Source organism: Triticum urartu, chromosome 2 (genome assembly GCF_003073215.2).
Source record: "Triticum urartu cultivar G1812 chromosome 2, Tu2.1, whole genome shotgun sequence".
Lineage (NCBI taxonomy): Eukaryota > Viridiplantae > Streptophyta > Magnoliopsida > Poales > Poaceae > Triticum > Triticum urartu.
The window spans coordinates 726,896,027-726,917,251 of record NC_053023.1 but is presented as its reverse complement, the minus strand read 5'-3'; the positions used below and the strand labels follow the sequence as shown (position 1 = coordinate 726,917,251).

Below are 21,225 nucleotides of genomic sequence, written 5' to 3'. Positions count from 1 at the left end.
AACTCATGCATATAAAAAACGAATGGAAACGAATACAAATAAATTTTGATTACTTACTATGGAAGTATTTTCCGCATGAAAAAGTTACAATGGAACTAGCTGGCAGTGTTTGGAATGGAAGAGGAGCGGCGATGGTTTTGGAATGAACGAGGAACGGCGATAGTTTTGGTTGGAAGAGACGAAGAGGAGCGGTGGTGCGCTGGGAGAGGATAAATCATGATCCCTCCTAATGACTAATTTACCCCTCACTTAAGAAACGACCCCACATAAACTTGAGTATTGACCCCACGTTATGTACTCCCTCGTTCCATCTATATAGGGCTTAACACATTTTTCGAGGCTAACTTTGACCAAATGTTAGAGCAATAAAATATGACATGCAACTTACACAAAGCATACCGTTAAATTCGTATGTGAAAGGAGCTTTCGATGATATAATTTTCACATTATGCATGTCATGTACTATTAATCTTGTCAATAGTCAAAGGTTGTCTTAAAAAATGCATTAGACCCTATATAGATGAAAAGAGGGAGTAGCATTTTTGAGTACTTTCTTGCCAGTGCTATCTAGTACTACTCTTTTATCTACCATTAGATCGAGACCAACAGGCGGCTTATAAAAATGACAACTACCCTAAAACTTGTATTCAAAATAACGGGAAACAAATGCATGCATATAGAAAACAAATGGAAACGCGTACAAATAAATTTCGATTAGTTACAATGGACGTATGTCTACCATTTGGCAGGTAACATGCATTTGTAGTGGGCGCGCCCGGGCATGGGCTCTCGCACGCACGAGAGTTATAACTTTGAAGCCTAGTGACTGGATGCTAATTGCGATCAACAATAAACCGGGAGCACTGATGAGTATTACTAGCTTGTGCTCTTTTTGTCATGGCGCCGATGATTCTTGGCGTGCTGCTTTGATCGACTGCAACATGGCAAAGGTGGCTGTGGATTGTTGATCACGAACCATCGGAGCATATGACAGCCTGTGCGTGCACTGATGCCAAGCAATAGATCTTGTCCTTGCCGGATTCTTTAACGAATGGTGTCCTCGTAAAGAAGTTTGTTTCTTTATTCGAGATCTGGTGGGCAGGCCACAATTAAAGCTATTCATCAAGACACCTTCTGGCCTCTTTTGGTTCATAGGATAGGATTATTATAAAAATAAAAATTTTGTAGAAAATGAGATGGCATGTATCTCAAATCCTATGAGTAGGAATAGGAAATGAGATGTCATTTGATTGACACTAAAGAAATTTTTTCATTGAGTCTAGATTTATTTTTATTTTCCTATGAAATGTGGAGGATAGAAGCCAATCCTATGTAGGAATAAGAATCTATTTCTATGAACCAAAGAACTTTAAAAGAAAAAAATTCTATAAGAATCCTATCCTCTTGATCAGTATTCATGAAGCTATTCCCGCGCATCTGATTAAGAGAAGCCATTGGAGCGCATCACGCTGCAGCTCAATCGTCGCGCGCGCGCGCGAGAGACATGGCGCAATGGTGGGAGGAGTGGGAGCTGCGCACCCTCGTCCTCGCCAGCCTCACCGCCCAATACCTCCTCGTATCGATTGCCGTAGTTCGTAAGTCTAATCTAAAGCCACGCGTCTTCATCATTTTGTTCCGGCTGGCGCACATCGGCAGCGACGCTCTGGCCATCTTCGCCCTCGCCACGCTCTTCAACCGACAAAAGAATGGGCCGGGGTGTCACTATGCGCGTGGCAGCCGTGACTTGGAGCTGCTATGGGCGCCCATCCTGGTGATGCATCTCGGCGGACAGGTCGCCATAACCACCTACAGGATTGAAGACAACGAGCAGTGGGGCCGCCACATGCTAACTTCTCTCTCCAAGGTTAGTGCTAGCGCCACACTTTTCATTTACTCACCATGTCCCATGCCAATACAAACCACCGAGGAGAGGTCATCGCACACCGGCGCTTGGATTGATTTATCTTGAATAGTTGAATGGTTTTACGTCGTCCAACTTTATGCATGTGTCAGTATAATAATATGATGTCCTTGTAGAAGACTCTTAAGCACAACAATATAATATGGCGTATTACTTCTTTCTTTACGGGCCTCGCCAAGAGAGCAGGTTCCTGCAGTTCCATTTTAAAAGAATAGAGGCGATCCAGTTTACAAACAAAAAATGACCAAAATACTCCCTCTGTTTAAAAATGTAAGATTGTTTTTTTGTATCAAAAAATAATTTAGGCCTCATTTGGTTCATAGGGTAGGAAAATCGTAGCGATAGAAAAGTCATAGGAAATGAGATGACATGTATCTTAAATCCTATGAGTAGAAATAGGAAAGGAGATGCCCTTTGATTCACATCATAGGATTTTTTTCCTTTGAGTCTAGGTTAATGTTTATTTTCCTATGAAATATGGAGGATAGAAAGAATTCCTTCATAGGAATATGATTCCATTCCTATAAACCAAAGGGCTTTACAGAAATTTTTTCTATAAAAATCATATCCTATGAAATTCCTACAAGATTCCTCTAAACCAAAGGAGGCCTTAATGTTTTAGGACGGAGGGAGTAGTATACAAGCAAAATTTCTATCTCTACTGCTTAAAAAGCATGTAACGTTCCCATTTCACCTTTCTTCCCACCATCCCTTCGTCCAACCTTCCATGCATATGATAATCAATCATCTTAATTTACTTAGCTTCTGAACCAGTTCTACTTTAATTTACTTACCAAACTTCTAATCAAAATATAAGGTAATTCTCAGTCAGAATTTGATGAACATTTATTTACACAATCACTTTATTAATGTAAATTAGAAGCTAACGTACTAGAATATTTATATCCCGTTGCAATGCACGGGCATTGTTCTAGTTAATTAAAGAAAACCAGAATTAACAACACCAAAACCCATGGCCACAATACCTTCTGGAGCGCTGCCAAACAAAAGAAACACCAGCAAAGAGCACCAAATTCTGGTATTCCCTAGGAATAGAGGTCTAAAAGAGTTCTGGTGTTTTTTTCTCAAGTGGAACTCATGTGTAAGGGTCAAGTCAGGTCGCGGGGTTCCGCATGACACTATCAAAACCGATAGTGATCAATTTTTTTAGGGAACGATTTGATCAAAATTTAGTCTGATGCAGGTTGTCTAACCGCTATTTGGTTATATACCAAGGAACCTACAAGAGGGTGCCACTTTATTTGGTCCAAAATAATTCCGAATTAAAAAACTGTTTGCGAATTTAAAAATTATTCAAAAATTCTAAGCTCCCTAGAAATGTTGGTTCTTGGTGCATATGGGATTTGACGGTCATTAATGGGCCCACCTAAGAGGGTATTTTGCATTTTAGGATATTTGGATTCGTTCTCAGGCTTTCACGCTTCCGACTTCTTAGTTGTGGGAATAGGGAGATCACTTCTCTTTCGCTAGTGCCTGCCAGCCTCAGAGGCTGTTAATTTGTCTCATGCGTCATGATGGTTCCCTACAAACCCATACCAGGAACTGAGTGACGAGTTGTGGTCGTATGGTTCTCTTTGTGTTACGTCTCGAATGTATGTTGTTTGCTTATACTTGATTGTTTTTGTGGGCTATAAAGGAGCTCACATAACCACCACTGACCGCCAACGATACTAAAACGAGTAAAAAAGCATTACTACAGCCCAAAACCAAACAATTCCACCAACATCTCAAAACAGATACCGCATGAAACAACAAGCAAAGCTGTTAACGAAGAAACAAAACACAACCATGCCCAAGATAATTACCCAACATAGAGAAAAGCAAATTGAAACAACTGATCGTAGTAATGAAAAGTTCGAGAGCTCCGATAAACACAAGATAACAAGTAAATGTGCACTATGTCGCGGACCGTGTGGCACTATGTGTGTATTACGCTAGCAATTATTTTTCTCAATCAGTTTTTCCGTCAACCTTTTTTATTTTGGCCGGTTTTCTATTAAAATCCTTTAAAAAGTGATCATGAATTAAAAAAATCACAAATTTTAAAAAATGTTTGTGAATTAGGGATTAATCACAGATTGAAAATTGTTCATGAATATGGATAAACTATTCAGGACTTTGAAAAAATGTTCATGAGTTTTAAAAATAGACTCGAAATTATTAATATAATTATGGTTTTAAAAGAGCTTATTTATATAGTTCCAGCTGTCACCCCATCGTTCCCTCCATCAAATGAGGTATTCATTATATGGAATTTTAGGGGCTTTGGCCACTCTGGCCGCCGCCTATAAAACTTAGAGTACATTCACAGAGAGCATCAAGATTTCATCCGTCTTCAAGAGAGACTTAGACTTAAGATTGATCCCATGGAGAAAAAATTGCGTGGCAATGGTTGCAAGGGCATTCGGGAGGAATCACTAGTGAATTTAAAAATTATTCACTAATATGAAAAAAAATCTTCATCAATCCTAAAAAAATCACAAATATGAATATAATGTAAAGAAAAAATAATTAAAATCAAAATAAATAAAACCAGTAGAAAAAAGAAAAATTCGAATGAAACCTTCCTAAAATTGGAAGTACCGTCCTACATGGCCGTCTCATTAACGCATGCAGGGTCTGCGTTTGCTCGACAGCCTCCGTGGTATGCACATAATATGAATTACCTTAATAACCCTTGGGAAGAAACTAGAATTAATTTCAGAACTGAAGAAAGGCGTGACAAAGCACGCATTGCCCTCTTGTACTTTGTAATACCTTTGTCCGGGTTTATTAGGCCCCCTCTTAGTTTGGGCTAAAGTTTGACTCAAAACTTTAACAAATAAAATATGCAAAACTATATGCCATAAAAAGTATACCATGAAAAATCTCTTTCAAATATAAATGCAATAATATACCTTTTGTATCATATAATTTATATTTTGTTAGTTTTATAGATGGTCAAAGTTTTACCCAAAATATAATGGGCCCAATAAACCCGGACGGAGGGAGTACTTGTTAGATGTAGATGCCATGATTGAAAGGAGCCAGGCCCCAACAAGTAGTGTTTGGGTTTTCCACCGAAGGTATCGACCCCCAAGGGATGAGGAGGTGTTCGGACTCCACTATGATGAGAAAAAAGGGGGATAGTATCGAAGAGATCCGACACTAAAAGTACCGATGGTCGGGCAAGACTTCCGCTTGAATCCATGAACATAGTAGTCGAACTATCTAAGGGTATCTACAGCCAGACTACGCTAATTTGGTCCCTCAAACGTCCCCGGAGATGCCCGGTCAGTGTTCGGGCATGTACGTTTTGACTCCCTATTTGTCGGTGCACGCAGTCATGTCCCTCACTTTTTCCCTATACATCCAGTCACATGCATCTGATTGGTGAAGAAGAGAGAGAAAAAAAGAAATAATAAAGAAACAAAAAAGATGTTCTATGGTGGGCCAATCCTATGTGGCAGACGCAGGACCACTGATCGGACACTTCTCATACTCATCTCATATATGAGGAGTGTCGGACAGTCCGAGCATTTAAAGAGGCTTTGAGGGGTCCGATTGGGTCAACATTTTCCTTCTCTCCCCTGTCCAGTGAGTGGTCCTGCACCCGCCCGCTCAATTTGGGGAGTCCATTTGTACATGCTCTAGCCCAACATTTTGTGCATTTCATCTAAGACACTACTTATGTGGAGGTGTCAAGGCTACACTACGAATCCACCAAGGAGCAAATAGTGCAGAAGAGCACCACCACTGTCGTCAGCCCCGATACAATAGGGCACAATTATCTCTCAAAGCCATGAACACCAGCATGGTTTAACTGTCATGAAATGTGACGCCCCCGATTCAATCATACACTAATCATATACGCAAACATGTACGATCAAAATCAGAGACTCACGAAAAGATATCACAACACAACTCTAAAAATAAATAAGTCATACAAATATCATAATACAAGTCAGGGGCCTCGAGGGCTTGAATACATGTGCTCGATCATACATGTGCTCGAATACAAGCCAGGGACCATCACTCTCAATTGTATTGCTCACTATCACCTAGTCCGATGCAGTCAATATTCTAGCAACGGAAGAGGTACTAAATCCACGAGTGTGAAGTTGTGGCTGCCGGGCTCCTTGGATCCCATTTTTTTCCAAAAAAAGAGAAGAAGTTTGAAAAAGCATAGTTAAAAGTTTCAATAAATATGCATGAATACTTGTATTTGTTCAGTATGAATTTGTAATATAAAATGATTTGTAAGCTACACCAAAAACCAAAATCTTAGACCAACAACAACAAAAATGGCCCTTTTATAAGCTCATTTGTCCTTTTCCATGCCAAGTATGAAAGTATATTATTATAAATTTCACACACATATAGTCTACATATATATGTGTATGTATATATTTTTTGTTTTTTAGTTGCATATGTATATTGAGAAACAGGCTCTATGGAGCCCGTCCTTTTCTCAGAAAGGAGGATTACCCCCTTTAAAAAAAGAGGAGCCCCTCCTCTATATAGCCTTTTCGGTAAATCAACGTGATCGTAGGCCAGTGTGGATGGGGTGATTGCACTTATTATTATGGCGGAGCTGCAAAATTAGTATTTAAGGGGTACCCCTTGTAAATAACAATTCCCTTTCGTCTAGTGGTGACAACTGGCGCATTCCATGTGCGATACTTGTCGCAACCTAAAGAGTTTTGTGCTTTTTCTGTAGATTCATTTTTTCAAAATATTTTATCTCCGGAACTGTGTGTCCAAATCACGAACCGTTTTCATGTTGCGTTTCTTGGGTCCAGATCTTCAAAACTAAATCCCATATTAATAAATTAGGAAGAACCTTTTTCTGAAAAATATATAAATAAATAAAAAGAAATCAAAAAATCATAAAACACATTTTGTGTTTTTCACTTTTCGGCTTGAAGCACAACCGTGATTTTTTACTTTACCAGAAGCACAGTTGTGCTTCATTGTGAAGCATAATCGTGCCTTTCACTCTTCGGGAAGCACAACTGTGCTTCACCGCAAAGCATATCATGCTTTTCACTTTTAGTCGTGGAGCATAATTGTGCCTTTTACCTTACCTTTTGGGAAGCACGGGTGTGCTTCATCATGAAGCATAATTATGTTTTTCACACGGTGCGTTTCACGCGAAATAAACAACAATAGATTTTTCTTACAAAACCAAGAAAACACTAAACAAAATTAGAAAACCCAAAAAAGAACCAGGAAAAATACCAAAAATAATAAAAAACATGTAGAAAACAGAAAAAAAAATTGTGTTGCCAGAGGTGCGCAAGCGCACTACATGTGGCGACGGTTGGATGCACCATGCCCCTGCCCGCCCGCTAGAAGGCGTTGCAAGGGTACCCACTGATTAGTCTTTTTTTGAGACATTTTTTTGAGACATACCCACTGATTAGTCAATCTTGCAGAGTTGGCTCCTAGGGCCCATGCCCGGTGCATTTGATTTTTCTTTAACTATTAACATCAATTTATATATGGGCCCAGGGTTTAGCCTGCCAAAATATAACCCAGGCCTAACTCTCCCTAGGATCTTCAATATTCTTGATCACAATTCGTGAATTGCTCTCCATGATGAATTCAAAATCACTAATTCAGGAGTACTCATTACAAATATCATTTCCCCCTTCCCTGGTTGTGATAATTGGTGCCCCGTATGTGCGTCACTTGTCGCAACCTGAGAGTTTTCCCTTTTTTCATAGATCCATTTATTTAAAACGTTTTATCTCTTAAACCGTGCGCCCAAATCTCAAACCGTTTTCAACGTTGAATTTCTTACATCGAGATCTCCAAAACTAGATCTCATATTGATAGTTTTTACGAACCTTTTCTCATGAAAAAACCATGCCTCTCGTGGAAGACAAAAATAAAACGTGTTTTTTCATTTCGGGGAAGCACGGTCGTGCCTCTCACGAAAAAAACCGTGCCTCTCACGGAAGAAAAAAAAGGAAACATTTTTTTTCGTTTCCGAGAAGCACGTTCGTGCCTCTCGCGAAAGCAAAACTGTTCCTCTCACGGAAGGAAAAGAAAAGAGAAAATGCATATTTTTTTGTTTCCGAGAGGCACGACCGTTTCTCTCACGGAAGGAAAAAAACAGAAAACACGCTTTTCCCGTTTCTGATAGGCATGGTCATGCCTCTCACAGGAGCAAAACCATGCCTCTCACGGAAGGAAAAAAAACCCATTTTTTTTCTTTTCAAGAGGCACGGCCATGCCTCTCACACAAGCAAAAACCGTGCCTCTCGTGAAAGCAAAATTAATGCATTTTTTTCTTGAGACCGGTGGGAAACCAGCCAAAAATACCAGGAAAAATCGTCTAAAAAACCGAAAACGCGTGCAGAAAAATAAAAAAATGCGCAGAAAACACCCAGAGCGCGACACGTGGCGGCGGCTAAGAGCATGCTCTCAGCCCACCCCAAGTGATTGCTGGGAGACTCCGAAAGGAGCGATTGTTAAATACTTGCGCTCAGATGAAGTGATGAATCTGTCTTCAGAGAAGCGAACCACCAGATTCAGACCTATGGCACATATTATCAGAAAAACAATTGGCTTGAGGTTCTATTCAGTCGTGGCTCTGCCACTAAGGGCATTTCCAACCGATCCACTAAAATTAGCGGAGTATTCCACAGCGTAAAACCTTAGTGGAGTATATATACTCCACAAAAATGTCGTCGGACCTAGTCGATTCCCCATATATAACGGAGTAAAATTCTTTTTTCATATGTGTCACGTTTTCGGCCACTGAAACACGTTTTCTCACTTCTTTGTTTCATTCAATGACTTTAGAGTACATAATTCATCAACTCTTCGCCACGAGAGCAAGACCAAAGAAAATAAGAACCACAATTAGATATTTTAGAAGATATTCAATTTCCCTAACTGCCCCCACTAGTTGGATCAATATCTTATCTATGACTTTGTTGTTGATCTGCGGATTCTTGAGCTTCAAACTTCTTCGATTCTAAAGTAGATGTTGCTTCGCATCTAATCTTATCTCTAGGCTCAACTCTAGCAACAAGTGCACGAACATCTATCAATTTTCCTGCTATCAATGGATCGATGTATTCTTCTTCCCAATACCAAAACTTGCATCCATCCTACACACATAGATGAACAAACAATGAGCTACCGATGCGCCGAATCCGGGGAAGAACCAAATGAAAACAAGCACATACCCCACCATTTGTGCACTTGAAGAACACCCATCTAGAATGTTGGGGCGTGGTAGAGAATCGGCGCACCAACTGTCACGTGCAGTCGTCGCACTTATGCCCGGCAACGGTGATCCGTTGTGCTAGCGCCGAGTCCAGGTGATGACCATGCGTATATTTGCTGGTGAAACTTCGAAGGGAGATATTTGACTGGCTAGGAGCCGGTACCTGCATGCAGCCCGGAGGCGTTGCCGAGGCTGTGCGGTTCGCTTCCCGGCCAATTCATGGCAAGACGCAGCCGCCGGCAACCGGAAGCGCCAAATCCGGCGGCGGCTGGAGCAGTAGCAGATTCACCACTTCTTCGCTACCGATAGGAGTAGGAGGCGCAAATCGAAGTGGTAGAGGACAGCGGCGGAGCCTATGGAGGGGGGGGGGGGGGGGGGGGGGGGGGGGGGGGGGGGGGGGGGGGCTTGGGCGAAAATGCTGTGTGGGAGGGGAGGGAGGAAGCAGGGGAGGGGAGGTAATTCCTGCTTGTCCTCGAGTAGGTAAATTTCAAAAACAAAATTTTTATGTGAAATGCTACTTATCAGATTCATCATATAATCTTTTTTTGTGGCATGGACATTTGAACTCAAGTGATTCAAAGCAATAGTCTATACTTTGACATGAAGATATAAATATTCAAGCATACTAACAAGCAACCATGTCTTTAAAAATATCAATGCTAAAATAAGTTATCACTAGCCCACCATGCTCAGTCATTGATTCATTTATGAAACACACTCAATATTAATAACTACACCCAATGCACAAGTATGACAATACTGCTCTCTAGTTGTTGCTTTATAAGAGAAGATGGAGACTCAAAATAAAAATAAAAATGCATAAAACTAAAATAGATAGCCCTTCACAGAAGAAAACAGAGATTTGCATAGGTGCGAGAGCTCAAAGTGTAAAATAGAGATAAATTTATTTTTGGGATGCATGCTTTTTTTGTCAATGTTACGACCGAAAGTTTCCAATATTTCCCATGCTAGACACATTATAGGCAGTTCCCAAACATAAAATAAAGTATATTTTATTTTCCACCATTCTTTCACAATCCATGCCTAGCTGTATCCACGGGTGCCTTCCAAAATTTCAACTTTCAAAAAAATTTATCATTATTATTTTCATTTCGGGACCGGGCATCCCCATTACCGGCCATTTTCTGGTGCAATGACAAGTGAATAAACACTTATCTTAAGAATAACCCATCTAGCATGAAAGCTATTGACCACCCCCTGTCGCTTCATGAGCAGTACGGGCGTACGAAATGGAAAAGTTTTTTGAATGACTAGAGTTGGCACATGCAAATTACTTGGAACGACATGTAAATACCGCATATAGCTAGATATATTGGACTCATTTGGTACATTTTTGGTTTTAAGGAATTGGATTCACAAGGAGTATTCCCGCTTAGTACAAATGAAGGCTAGCAAATATATTGAGAAGCAACCAACCAGAAAATAAAAACGGTCATAATTATGCATTGAGAATAATTAACACTAAATAATGCACCATAAGTAGGATGTAACTTCGTTGCATAACTATGACTTTACGTGCATGCATAGGGAACCACAAATCTTGACACCAATATTCTTACTAAATCACAATTACTCACTAGCATAACTCACATATTATGATCTCCATATCGCAAAACTTTTGCAAGTCAAACTTATCATATCCGATCTACATGAACGTTTTTATTATATCCTTCTTGAATATTCATCACATTGGGACCAAATTCATATCTTGTGCAAATTACCATTACTACTATCAACCCTCAAAAAGATATAAGTTAAGCACGAGTGTTATCTACTTCTTCAAAATATAATCACCGACGTGCTCAAAAAGATATAAGTGAAGCACTAGAGCAACTATCTAGCTCAAAAGATATAAGTGAAGCACATAGAGTATTCTAACAAATCATGAAAGGTGTGTGTCCCTCTCAAATAAGTGTATCCAGTAAAGATGGTTGTGAAGAAGTAAGAAAGCAAACAAAACAAAGACTAATATAATACACGACTCTCCAAGCAAAACTCATATAATGTGATGAATAAAAATATAGCTCCAAGTAATATTACCAATTGTCCGTAGAAGAAAGAGGGGATGCCTTCTGGGGCATCCTTCCCCTCTTCTAGGGCATACCCAACCTTAGTTTGTCGGGAATCCTTGAATATTACCTTGGGGGTGCCTCGGGCATCCCCAAGCTTAGACTCTTGCCACTCCTTATTCCTTCATTCATCATGATCTCACTCAAAACTTGAAAACTTCAACACATAAAACTCAACAAAACCTTCGTGAGATTCATTAGTATAATAAAGCAAATCACTACTTTAAGTACTTCTGCAAACCCATTCATATTTTATTATTGCATTATACCTGTTGTATTCTAACTTCACCATGGCTTATACCCCCCGATACAATCTATAGATTCATCAAAACAAGCAAACAACGCAACGAAAACATAATCTTTCAAAAATAGAACAGTCTGTAGCAATTCAAACAATGACCATACTTCTGTAACTCCAAAAGTTATGAAACATTAGGAGAACGTGGGCAATTTGTATATCAATCATGTGTAAAACATTCATAATTTTATCACGCTCTAGGAAATGTCAACAATTCTTCTACTGGACGCAAAAGTTTCCGTTTTCGCACAGAGTCAAAGCAACTATCGTCCAAGTCATCCCAAAGGCTTTACTTGGAACAACCACTAATTAAAATACAAAACACAACCATGACAGTAGCATAATTGTGTGCACATAAAAAAAGAAAATTAAACATGGAAATTAAGATAACTATTGGGTTCACTCCCAACTAGCGCTATCATTTTACGTCCCTAGCTAGGCATAACGCATAGTTTCAAGTGTTGTCATCTTTCAAATTAACTCCATAGGTTTCCCTCATAATAGATTCATATGGTGTCTTAATTATTTTTCTAGGAAAGTGTTCCATACCCTTCTTTAACTGAAACCGAAATTTTCTATTCCCTTCTTTCATATCAATAACAACACATATGGTTCGTAAGAACGATCTACTAAGTATTATGGGAAAAGACATATTGCATTCAATATCAAGCGTAATGAAATCAATAGGTACATAATTTTTATTTGCAAGAATAAAAACATCATTTATTCTACCAAAAGGTTTCTTAATAATAGAGTCCGCTAAGTGCAAATTAAGAGAACATTCATCCAAATTGGTAAAACCTAGCACATCACATAGCAATTTTGCTATTGTGGAAGCGCTAGCACCCAAAATCACAGAAATCATTGCATTCGTAATTTTTAATTTTAACTTTAATGGTGGGTTCCCACTCATTATATAATTTCCTAGCTATTGAAACCTCCAATTCTAGCTTTTTTCTAAAAGTTTCATCATCGCTTCCACAATATGTTTAGTAAAAGCCTTATTTTGTTCATGACCATTAGGTGAATTTAGAAAGGATTGTAACAAAGTAATACATTCAATTAAAGAACAACTATCATAATTAAAATCTTTGTTATCCAAGATAGTGGGCACATCACTATTTAAAGTGTTTACCTCTCCAAACTCACTTTTATCCAATTTTTTGTTAAGATTTTCACCCTCCAAACTATGGGGACGCCTTCTAGCTAAAGTTGACTATTCTTCAGTCCCCTTTTCATGAAGTTTTACATTGCTAAATAAAGATTCAATAGATGAAACACCAATCATTTTAATATCTTCATCATTACTACAATAAAAATCGGGCGGAATCGCTTTTTCTTAGAATTCTCGCTTAGCCCTCAACCTAGCGGTTCTTTATTTACTTTCATCCATGGAGACATAAAGAGCTTTAATTGATTCATTAATATCAAGCTTGGGTGGCAAAATTTTAGATTTAAGATTTTCCACATCATGAACGATTCTATCCATATTCCTAGACATACCATCAAGTTTACTCAAATTTTCTTTTATGGTAGTGTTGAAAACCTTTTTTAGAATTAATAATTTTTTAATATTACTTTCAAGATCAAAGGGCATCCTATCATTATTATAAGAATTACCATAGAAATTGCGATAATTATTAGAGGAATTACCAGGGAACGACATAGGATTAAAACTACCTCCATAAGCATTTCAATTAAAATTGTTTCACGAGACAAAATTCACATTTATGGGATCTTTATTTTTCTCAATAAAAGTGTGGACAATGGCACATCATTAGGATCAATAGGAGAATTTTTACTAGCAGCTAGTTTCATAAGTGCATCAACTTTATCACTCAGAGTACTAATTTCTTCAATCAAATTCACTTTTTTACTAGTAGGAGTTATTTTAGTATGCCATTGTGAATATTTTCCATAACATTATCAAGAAATTTGGTGTCCTCACAAAGCGTAATTTCCATAAAACTACCACCCGTAGCGGAATCTAAAATATTTCTAGAAACAAAGTTAAATCTCGCATAAATTTTTTGTATGATCATCCATAAATTTAAACCATGAGTAGGACAATTTTCTATCATTGATTTCATCATCTCCCAAGATTGGGCAACATGTTCATGCTCAAGTTGCTTGAAATCCATAATTTGATTTCTAAGAGAAATAATTTTCACGGGAGGAAAATACATGGTAATAAAAGCATTTGTACACCTATCCTAAAAATCAATTCTATTTCGTGGCAGAGATGAAAACCAAATTTTAGCGCGATCTCTCAATGAGAACGGAACTAATTTTGATTTGACAATATCGTTATCCACATCTTTTTTCTTTTGCATATCACACAATTCTATGAAAGTGTTAAGATGGGATGCAACATCTTCATTAGGACTACCAGAAAATTGTTCTTTCATAACAAGATTTAACAAAGCGGCATTAATATCACAAGTCTCTACATTAGTGGCGGGAGGAGCAATCGGAGTACTAATAAAATAATTATTATTAGTATTGGAAAAATCACACAATTTTGTATTTTCTTGAGACATCATGACTAGCAAATAAGATAACAAGCAAACAAAAGGCAAAATGGAGAAAAGGGCAAACAGAAAATATTTTTGTAATTTTTGTAAAACCTTTTTAAAAGTGGGGGAGATGAAAACGAGAGGCAAATAACAAGTAATGTAAATGCAAGGATGTGAAATTTTATGCGTAGGTACTTGATAGATGTTGATGATGTCTTCTCGACAACGGCGCCAGAAATTATTTCTGCTACTTGTGAGCTACGTTGGGATTTCCCCGAAGAGGAGGGGGTGATGCAATACAGTACAGATAAGTATTTCCCTCAGTTAAGAACCAAGGTTATCAATCCAGTAGGAGACTCACACAACACCTCGTTAGTAGTACCTGCACACAAAATAATAAATACTTTTGCACCTAACGCGAACAATGGGTTGTCAATCCCTTGACGATTACTTGCAAGATTAGATTTTGTAGTGATAGATAGATAAAACACAAAATAAAATAAGTAAAGAAAAATCGCAGCAATGTATATTTGGATTTTAATATATGATAAAAGTAGACCCAGGGGGCCATAATTTTCATTAGAGGCTTCTCTCTTGAAAATAGCATACGGTGGGTAACAAATTACTGTTGGGCAATTGATAGAAAAGCGAATAATCATGACGATATCCAAGGCAATGATCGTGTATATAGGCATCACATCCGATACAAGTAGACCGACTCCTGCCAGCATCTACTCCTATTACTTCACACATCGATCGCTATCCAACATGCATCTATAGTATTAAGTTCATAAAGAACGGAAACGTTTTAAGCAAGATGACATGATGTAGAAAAAGTAAACTCACGCATAAGTAAACCCCATCTTTTTATCCTTAACGGCAACAATACAAATACATGTCATGTCCCTTTCTGTCACTAGGATTGAGCACCGCAAAATCGATCGAACCCATAACAAAGCACCTCTCCCATTGCAAGAAAAATCAATCTAGTTGGCCAAACCAAATCAATAGATCGGAGAGAAATACAAAGCTATAATAACCATGCATAAAAGAGTTTAGAGAAGACTCAAATAATATTCATGGATAATCTGAGCATAAACTCACAATTGATCGAATCCTAACAAACACACCGCAAAAAATGATTACATCGAATAGAACTCCAAGAACGGAGAACATTGTATTGAAGATCTGAGAGAGAGAGAGACTCATCTAGCTACTAAATATGGACCCGTAGTTCTGTGGTAAACTACTCACACATCATCAAAATGGCTGTAAGGTTGATGTAGAGCCCCTCCGTGATTGATCCCCTCCCCCCGGAGAGCCCTGGTGGCTCGTGGCCACCTCCTTCGTCTTATGGCCCTCTCTCAAAGCTTCTAGTGTCTCATTTCTCCACAAAAAATCTCTAAAAAGTTTCGTGGCATTTGGACTTCGTTTGCTACTGATATTCTGAAAAAAAACAAAAACTGACAAAAAATAGCAAACTGACACTGGGCACTGAATTAATAGGTTAGTCCCAAAAAATAATATATAATTACTTGTAAATGCATATAAAATATCCAAGATTGATACTATAATGGGATGAAACAATCAAAAATTGTTCATACGTTGGAGACGTATGAGGAGGCGCGGCTTTGACTCAGCCACCTCGCGGTGGAATAAATATAAGGAGATTTTTAGGGGCAGTGTAAAGTTACTCCCTTATGCCAGTTAAGGGATTGGCTAGGTCCCGTTTAGAGGAGTAAAACCACATTTTTATTTCTCTAGCCGGTTATAAGGGATTTATTAGAAATGCCCTAACTTGTTAGGCTAGGTTGGCACAATACTGAAGCTAGGTCCTTAATCGGCTCAGGCGAGACTACTACCATCACAATACAAATAACTTCACCATTTTCGCTCGCATCTTGTTTTTAAAAAATCATCTTCATATTTTGTTTGTTTGTTTTGCCAACACTTCATTTTTAGAAACTTTTTATTGTTTTTATTCCAATAGCATGGCTAAGCATATTACTACTTTGTGTCTCTAAGGGGCTATTTGGATTGTGACTATCTTTGCCCTATATTGCCACATTATTTTTGCCATACTTGCCTTACTTGAGTTGTTCAAATTATTAGCCACATTTTAGTTTGCCTAAGGGAATCTTGCCATTCACCGGGGTTGTAATCAGTTGGTATATATGTTAGGCTGATAATTGTGTGGTATTGGCTATTATCAATATTTTGCACCAAGGGACATAGGGCATAGAAAAATTCTACCATTAAATTAAATAACCATTTCTAGGAAATTAATAATTGTTTTTAGTCAAAGGAAATATATCTCATACAATTATGGGCTCAAAATTATCAAAGTTGGTGCTTATCTGACTCAAAATGGTCGAGGTACTACTCTAATCTCTTTTTTTGAACACAACAGACCCAAGCGCTCATATATGCACACCCTAACTCTATGAGCACCTCTGAGAGAATGAGCCAGCATATCATCTTGTGATCGCCGAAAATCCTAAAATAAATCCAGGATAAATACGAGCACCGGGACTTGAACCCTGATGGGTTGATCATACGACTCTCCACCTAACCATCCAACCGCGGGTTGGTTCGCGCTGCTCTAATCTTTAAGTGAATTATTAAAGTGATGCTTGCGGGAGATTCACAATAACACCACCAAGTAAGAAAAAAGGGTCCCCGAAGGTGTCGCCCATCATGGTTGCCAACAATGCTTTCGTCTAGTTCAAAAAAAAAAACAAGGCTTTCGCCTCAAGCATCGCAGCTCGGAACACTCTGCACCACGTCGGTCGTCGAGTCAAGGAAATCATAGGAGCGCGAGACCTCACGACCCTCCTTCAACTCGGTGAGCATCCTCGCAGGAGCTAATAAGAGAGCACCACTGTTGTCGCAGCCACTCACCACAAGCACTAGCGCCGATGGGATCGAACATCGGTTGGATCCTATTCGACCTGTGCGTGCATCAAGGAGCCGCGGCTTTGCTAAAGCGAAGTGAGCGGCGGCACCAGAAAGACCGGCCCACTTCTAGAAGGTTCCCTGAACATGTTTTTTCCTGTTAGTTTTTTTCATTTTCTTTGCTTTCTTCATGATTTTAATTTTTCGTTTCCTTTTTATTTTCTGTTTTTTCTGCTTATTTCTTATTTTCCTTTTTCATCTTTTTCTATTTGTGTTTTTTCATACATTCATAATTTTTCGTAACTCAAGTTTTAAAAATCTGTGTAAATTTTCAAAAGATGCTTGAAATGCCAATTTTGTTCATGATACAGAAAATTGTTCATAATTTTTGAATTTTTTTACCTTTCAAAAGAAAATCACAATATTGAAAAATGTGTTCACAGTACATTGAAAAATGTTTGTATAGAAAATTTGTTCAACGTGCATGTTGAAAAACAATTCACCGTATTGTTTCAAAAATGTTTAGCATGTATGTGAGTAATGTCCACCGTGTAATAAGAAAATGTTCAGTATATATTTTGAATTCACTTCTTTGAAAAAATGTTCACTTTTCAAAAAAATTGTTTGGAATTAGAAATTTATTTGCAATTTCTGAAAATGTTCACATTAAAAAAAATGTTCAGGTTTTTCAAATTTGTTCACTTTTAAAATTTGTTCCCAATTCAAAAAAATGTGTGGAATTCAAAATTAGTTCGTAATTTTGAAAAATGTTTGAAATTGAACTGCAAATGCAAATTAGCCGGCCCAATCGGATCGTCATCTTTATGCTCCACCTCTAGCCCACCAGGCCCAGATCCAACATGTGCGAGCCCACAAGCGGTCCACCGTCGATGCACGTCCTGGACGGGACCACCGGACTCGGCCAGCTAGGCACCTTCCCTGGGCACGCACGGACTTCGCCGGGGTCCCTTGCGGCGACGGTGATGCGGGGAAGGTAGGAACGGGAGCTGCCTGAGGGCGACGCGGGGGACGTGAGTGGAATTTTGCAGGAAGAGAGTAATTTCACACTGATAGCACAGGCATTGGTATTTCTGTAGCATTGTACTGTAACTAGGTAGCCATGGTGTCCACTAGTTGAGAAACTCCGTCCCCTAATATAAGATCTTATTATATCCAATATACTAATTGGATGAAATAAGATGTTATATTATGGGTTAGAGGGTGTGTATATCTTGATTTTGTTTGCATCTTATTAACTAGATTATCAACGGTGTCAGGTTACAATTGCACTCTATGTGCTTTACAAGTCATGGTCGGCAGATGACAAGCGGTTGTTGGCTGCAACAATTCTGCTCTTTGTCCTAGTGATTATCAGATCCTTCCAGAAGGCACTAGATCTTAAGAGCAGCAGCTTTGATGCCCTGCGGCAGGCCAGCTTGACCGAGGAGCACGTCATTCGGGGCAGCGCTGTCACGGAGGAAGGAAGTCTTGCCAACTTTATAATAGAAGCAAAACAATTCATAGATGGGAGGGTAGAGCGGCGATCATGCGAAGAAGACCAACAAGACCTCCCAGGGCTATCGTACCAGCTCTTTTTGGACTTCCCAAGTCCCTATCCTGAGCGTGTCAAAATCTTGAAGAAATTCTGGCCGCTCGACCCCGGATCAGCTTATGAAGCAATAGGGCGCGCGCTGTGTGCTATGACCAGCTTCCTCTACACCAAAGATGACAGCGCGCTCTTAGCTATGATCAGCTTCATCCGCACCGGGGGTTATCACCGACCACTTGTTGATTTCAAGAATGCGCTACCATCATTCATCTGCCGTCGGCGGACGCACGCACTAGCTTATGCAACGCTAGTGGCAGCCATCTGCCTGGTGCACACGAGTAGCCACAGCAAAGCTCATAGCGGTGAAGATACCCGGGTTACACTTGTGCTCTTGTACGGTGCTCTCGTGCTGGAGCTGATTTACTTCTGCGTACAAGCAGTTAGACCGGACGGCTTCTCCGGCGTAATTCTCCAACACAGTATTATAGGACAGTTAGCCAATAACAGATGGCGCCCCAACATGTTGATGCTGAGGAGGGTCGCCGGAAGGTTTAACTGCAAGGATTTGGTGGACCAATACTTTACCTACATGGAATCTAGCCATTCGTGTGAGGAGATTACAGAATTGGTCCGCCAGCATGTTGAATCGGGGTGGAAGTACATACATGACAATGAGACTTACAGGAGGTTTAATGATGCCAGGGGCGAATGGACGCTCGGCCGTAAGAAATGTCTCCCGAGACTGGGTTGGAGCATAAAGAGGCCATTTGACGAGACCATTATTCTCTGGCACCTCGCCACTGATTTATGCTTCCAGTATATGGACAGGTCTCGTGATGATGGTCATTGTGCCAGCCGCTGCAAAGTAATATCCAACTACATGATGCATCTCTTGGTAGCTAATCCTGAGATGCTAATGCCAGGCAGCAGAAAGAGCTTGTTCACAAAGGCCTACCACGAGCTCAAGAACATCAGCACCGAACCCCAGGACGAGATAGAGTTTATACAAGCGGCAGTTCACAAATGCAACCAAGGTTATAGTGACAAATCTTTTATTCAGGACGCGTGGGAGCTCGCTGAATTCTTGTTGGGTGATGAACTTGGTGGTGAAGTCACCAGGAGGTGGGAGCTGATCCAAGACGTGTGGGTGGAGATGCTCTGTTTTTCTGCAGGCAGGTGCCGAGGATACTTGCACGCCCAGACTCTGGGAGGTGGTGTGGAGTACCTCTCCTATGTCTGGGTCCTGCTGACATACGCCGGGATGGAGACATTTCCGGAGAAGCTTCAGAGGAGGGAGGGTCAGACGGTTGACGGCTACTACGAGTCTTTGGCTCCTCGTGGAAGAGAAGACCCTGCTGCTGCTGCTACATCTGCTTCTGAAACTGAAGACTATGTATGAGCTCGAGGATTGATATTCTGTTGAGTCCTTCCATGTGTTATCTCCTTACTTGTTTGCCTTGTCTGTTAATAGGCGCCTCTACTTTTTAACCACTGATAAGCAGTGCCATGTCTGTATCTAATTAATACTATGTTGTCACTCCAGTCTTTCTCACTGTTCGGTGCAAGATATATACTAGTATGACTAATGTAACTGCAACCCATCTAAGACGACTGAAATGTATGTCTTCGTTTCATTAGCCTGTCCATGCGTCCAGGTTCTGCTGCTACTGTTTGCACTGAGCTTAAATTTCTTGTTTCAAATCATCCATGCTGTCACTATCGCAAATGCTATTGCAATGCAAGCTTTGAATACAGAAGCCCCTGACAGCAGAAGTAGGTTCCTTGTTTCGAATCGTCCAAGGTGTCACTCTTGAATGTAGGAGCTCCACTGCGTGTAGCTGTTTGTATTCCGTTCTTGAATGTGTAGCCCAGCCTCTTGTGCCTGAAGAGCAGATGATAAATAGCCGACATTTCAGAGACGGCATCAGCTTGTAGTCTGCGGATAAAGAGTAAATTTGAGACTGTAGCCCAAAACTGACACAACGAACCTCCTTGGTAAGATGGTCATGCATTGCGTTGGTCCGCCATCGTGACTGTGGACTCCATTCGCCACAGATTTTCGCCCGAAGCTGCGTCATGGTTCTGTAATGTGGAGCGGAACTTTTCATTCTTTTGCCATGTGCTCAGCCGCGGCATTAGCTGGTGCTCTTCCTGAGTGCCGCCTTGTTCGCATGATCTCGTTTTACTATGTTTCCTTTCACGTATTTTGGTTGTGGTCTTGTAGAAACTTAACAGAAACCGGGGGCCAAGTCCTTGCTTTTAAAAAAGGCTAACTGAAAGAGAGAATTGGGCAGAGCAAGACGAGCTCCAACACTCTGCACATGGATGGTATTAAACCGAGAGTCGCCCCATCGTTCTCATTTCTAGTCACAGCAGTGTGGATCAAACAATCCATAATGGATACAATTAACAGTGAGTGATAGCCAGTTCGGGGGTGTAGCTCATATGGTAGAGCGCTCGCTTCGCATGCGAGAGGCACGGGGTTCGATTCCCCGCACCTCCATCCTCTTTTTTAATTTATAAAGATAAGAATGAGGAAATGATTCTTTTTTTTATCGTTTTTGCGGGGACTGTGAGAAGGAAATAGTTCGCTCGGGGCACGACAACTACTCGTTTCCGGCCTTGCGATGTTTTGCTGTCATCTCTAAGGCCCAGCTAAGCCCCGTGCAAACAACACACGCACAAAGGCCGACAACTAACTGCAGAAGGTGGA

At 40.0% G+C, this 21,225-nt stretch overlaps 1 protein-coding gene and 1 non-coding gene across 2 annotated transcripts; both read left to right on the top strand.

The window, feature by feature from the left end:
• Positions 1-1,445: 1,445 nt before the first annotated feature.
• LOC125540194 lies at positions 1,446-20,146 on the top strand. Its single transcript, XM_048703776.1, has 2 exons — positions 1,446-1,864; positions 18,241-20,146. Exons 1-2 carry the CDS (start codon positions 1,505-1,507, stop codon positions 19,909-19,911), a joined length of 2,031 nt encoding a protein of 676 aa, XP_048559733.1. The 5' UTR covers positions 1,446-1,504; the 3' UTR covers positions 19,912-20,146.
• Positions 20,147-20,942: 796 nt separating this feature from the next.
• TRNAA-CGC lies at positions 20,943-21,015 on the top strand. Its single transcript has one exon. It is a non-coding gene; the product is annotated as a tRNA-Ala (tRNA).
• The last annotated feature ends 210 nt before the right edge of the window (positions 21,016-21,225 follow it).

Coding starts and splice junctions, on each gene's coding strand:
- LOC125540194 (XM_048703776.1), top strand. CDS start 1,505: ATGGCGCAATGGTGGGAGGAGTGGGAGCTGCGCACCCTCGTCCTCGCC. Junction 1,865..18,240: donor TGCTAACTTCTCTCTCCAAG/GTTAGTGCTAGC, acceptor CAACGGTGTCAG/GTTACAATTGCACTCTATGT.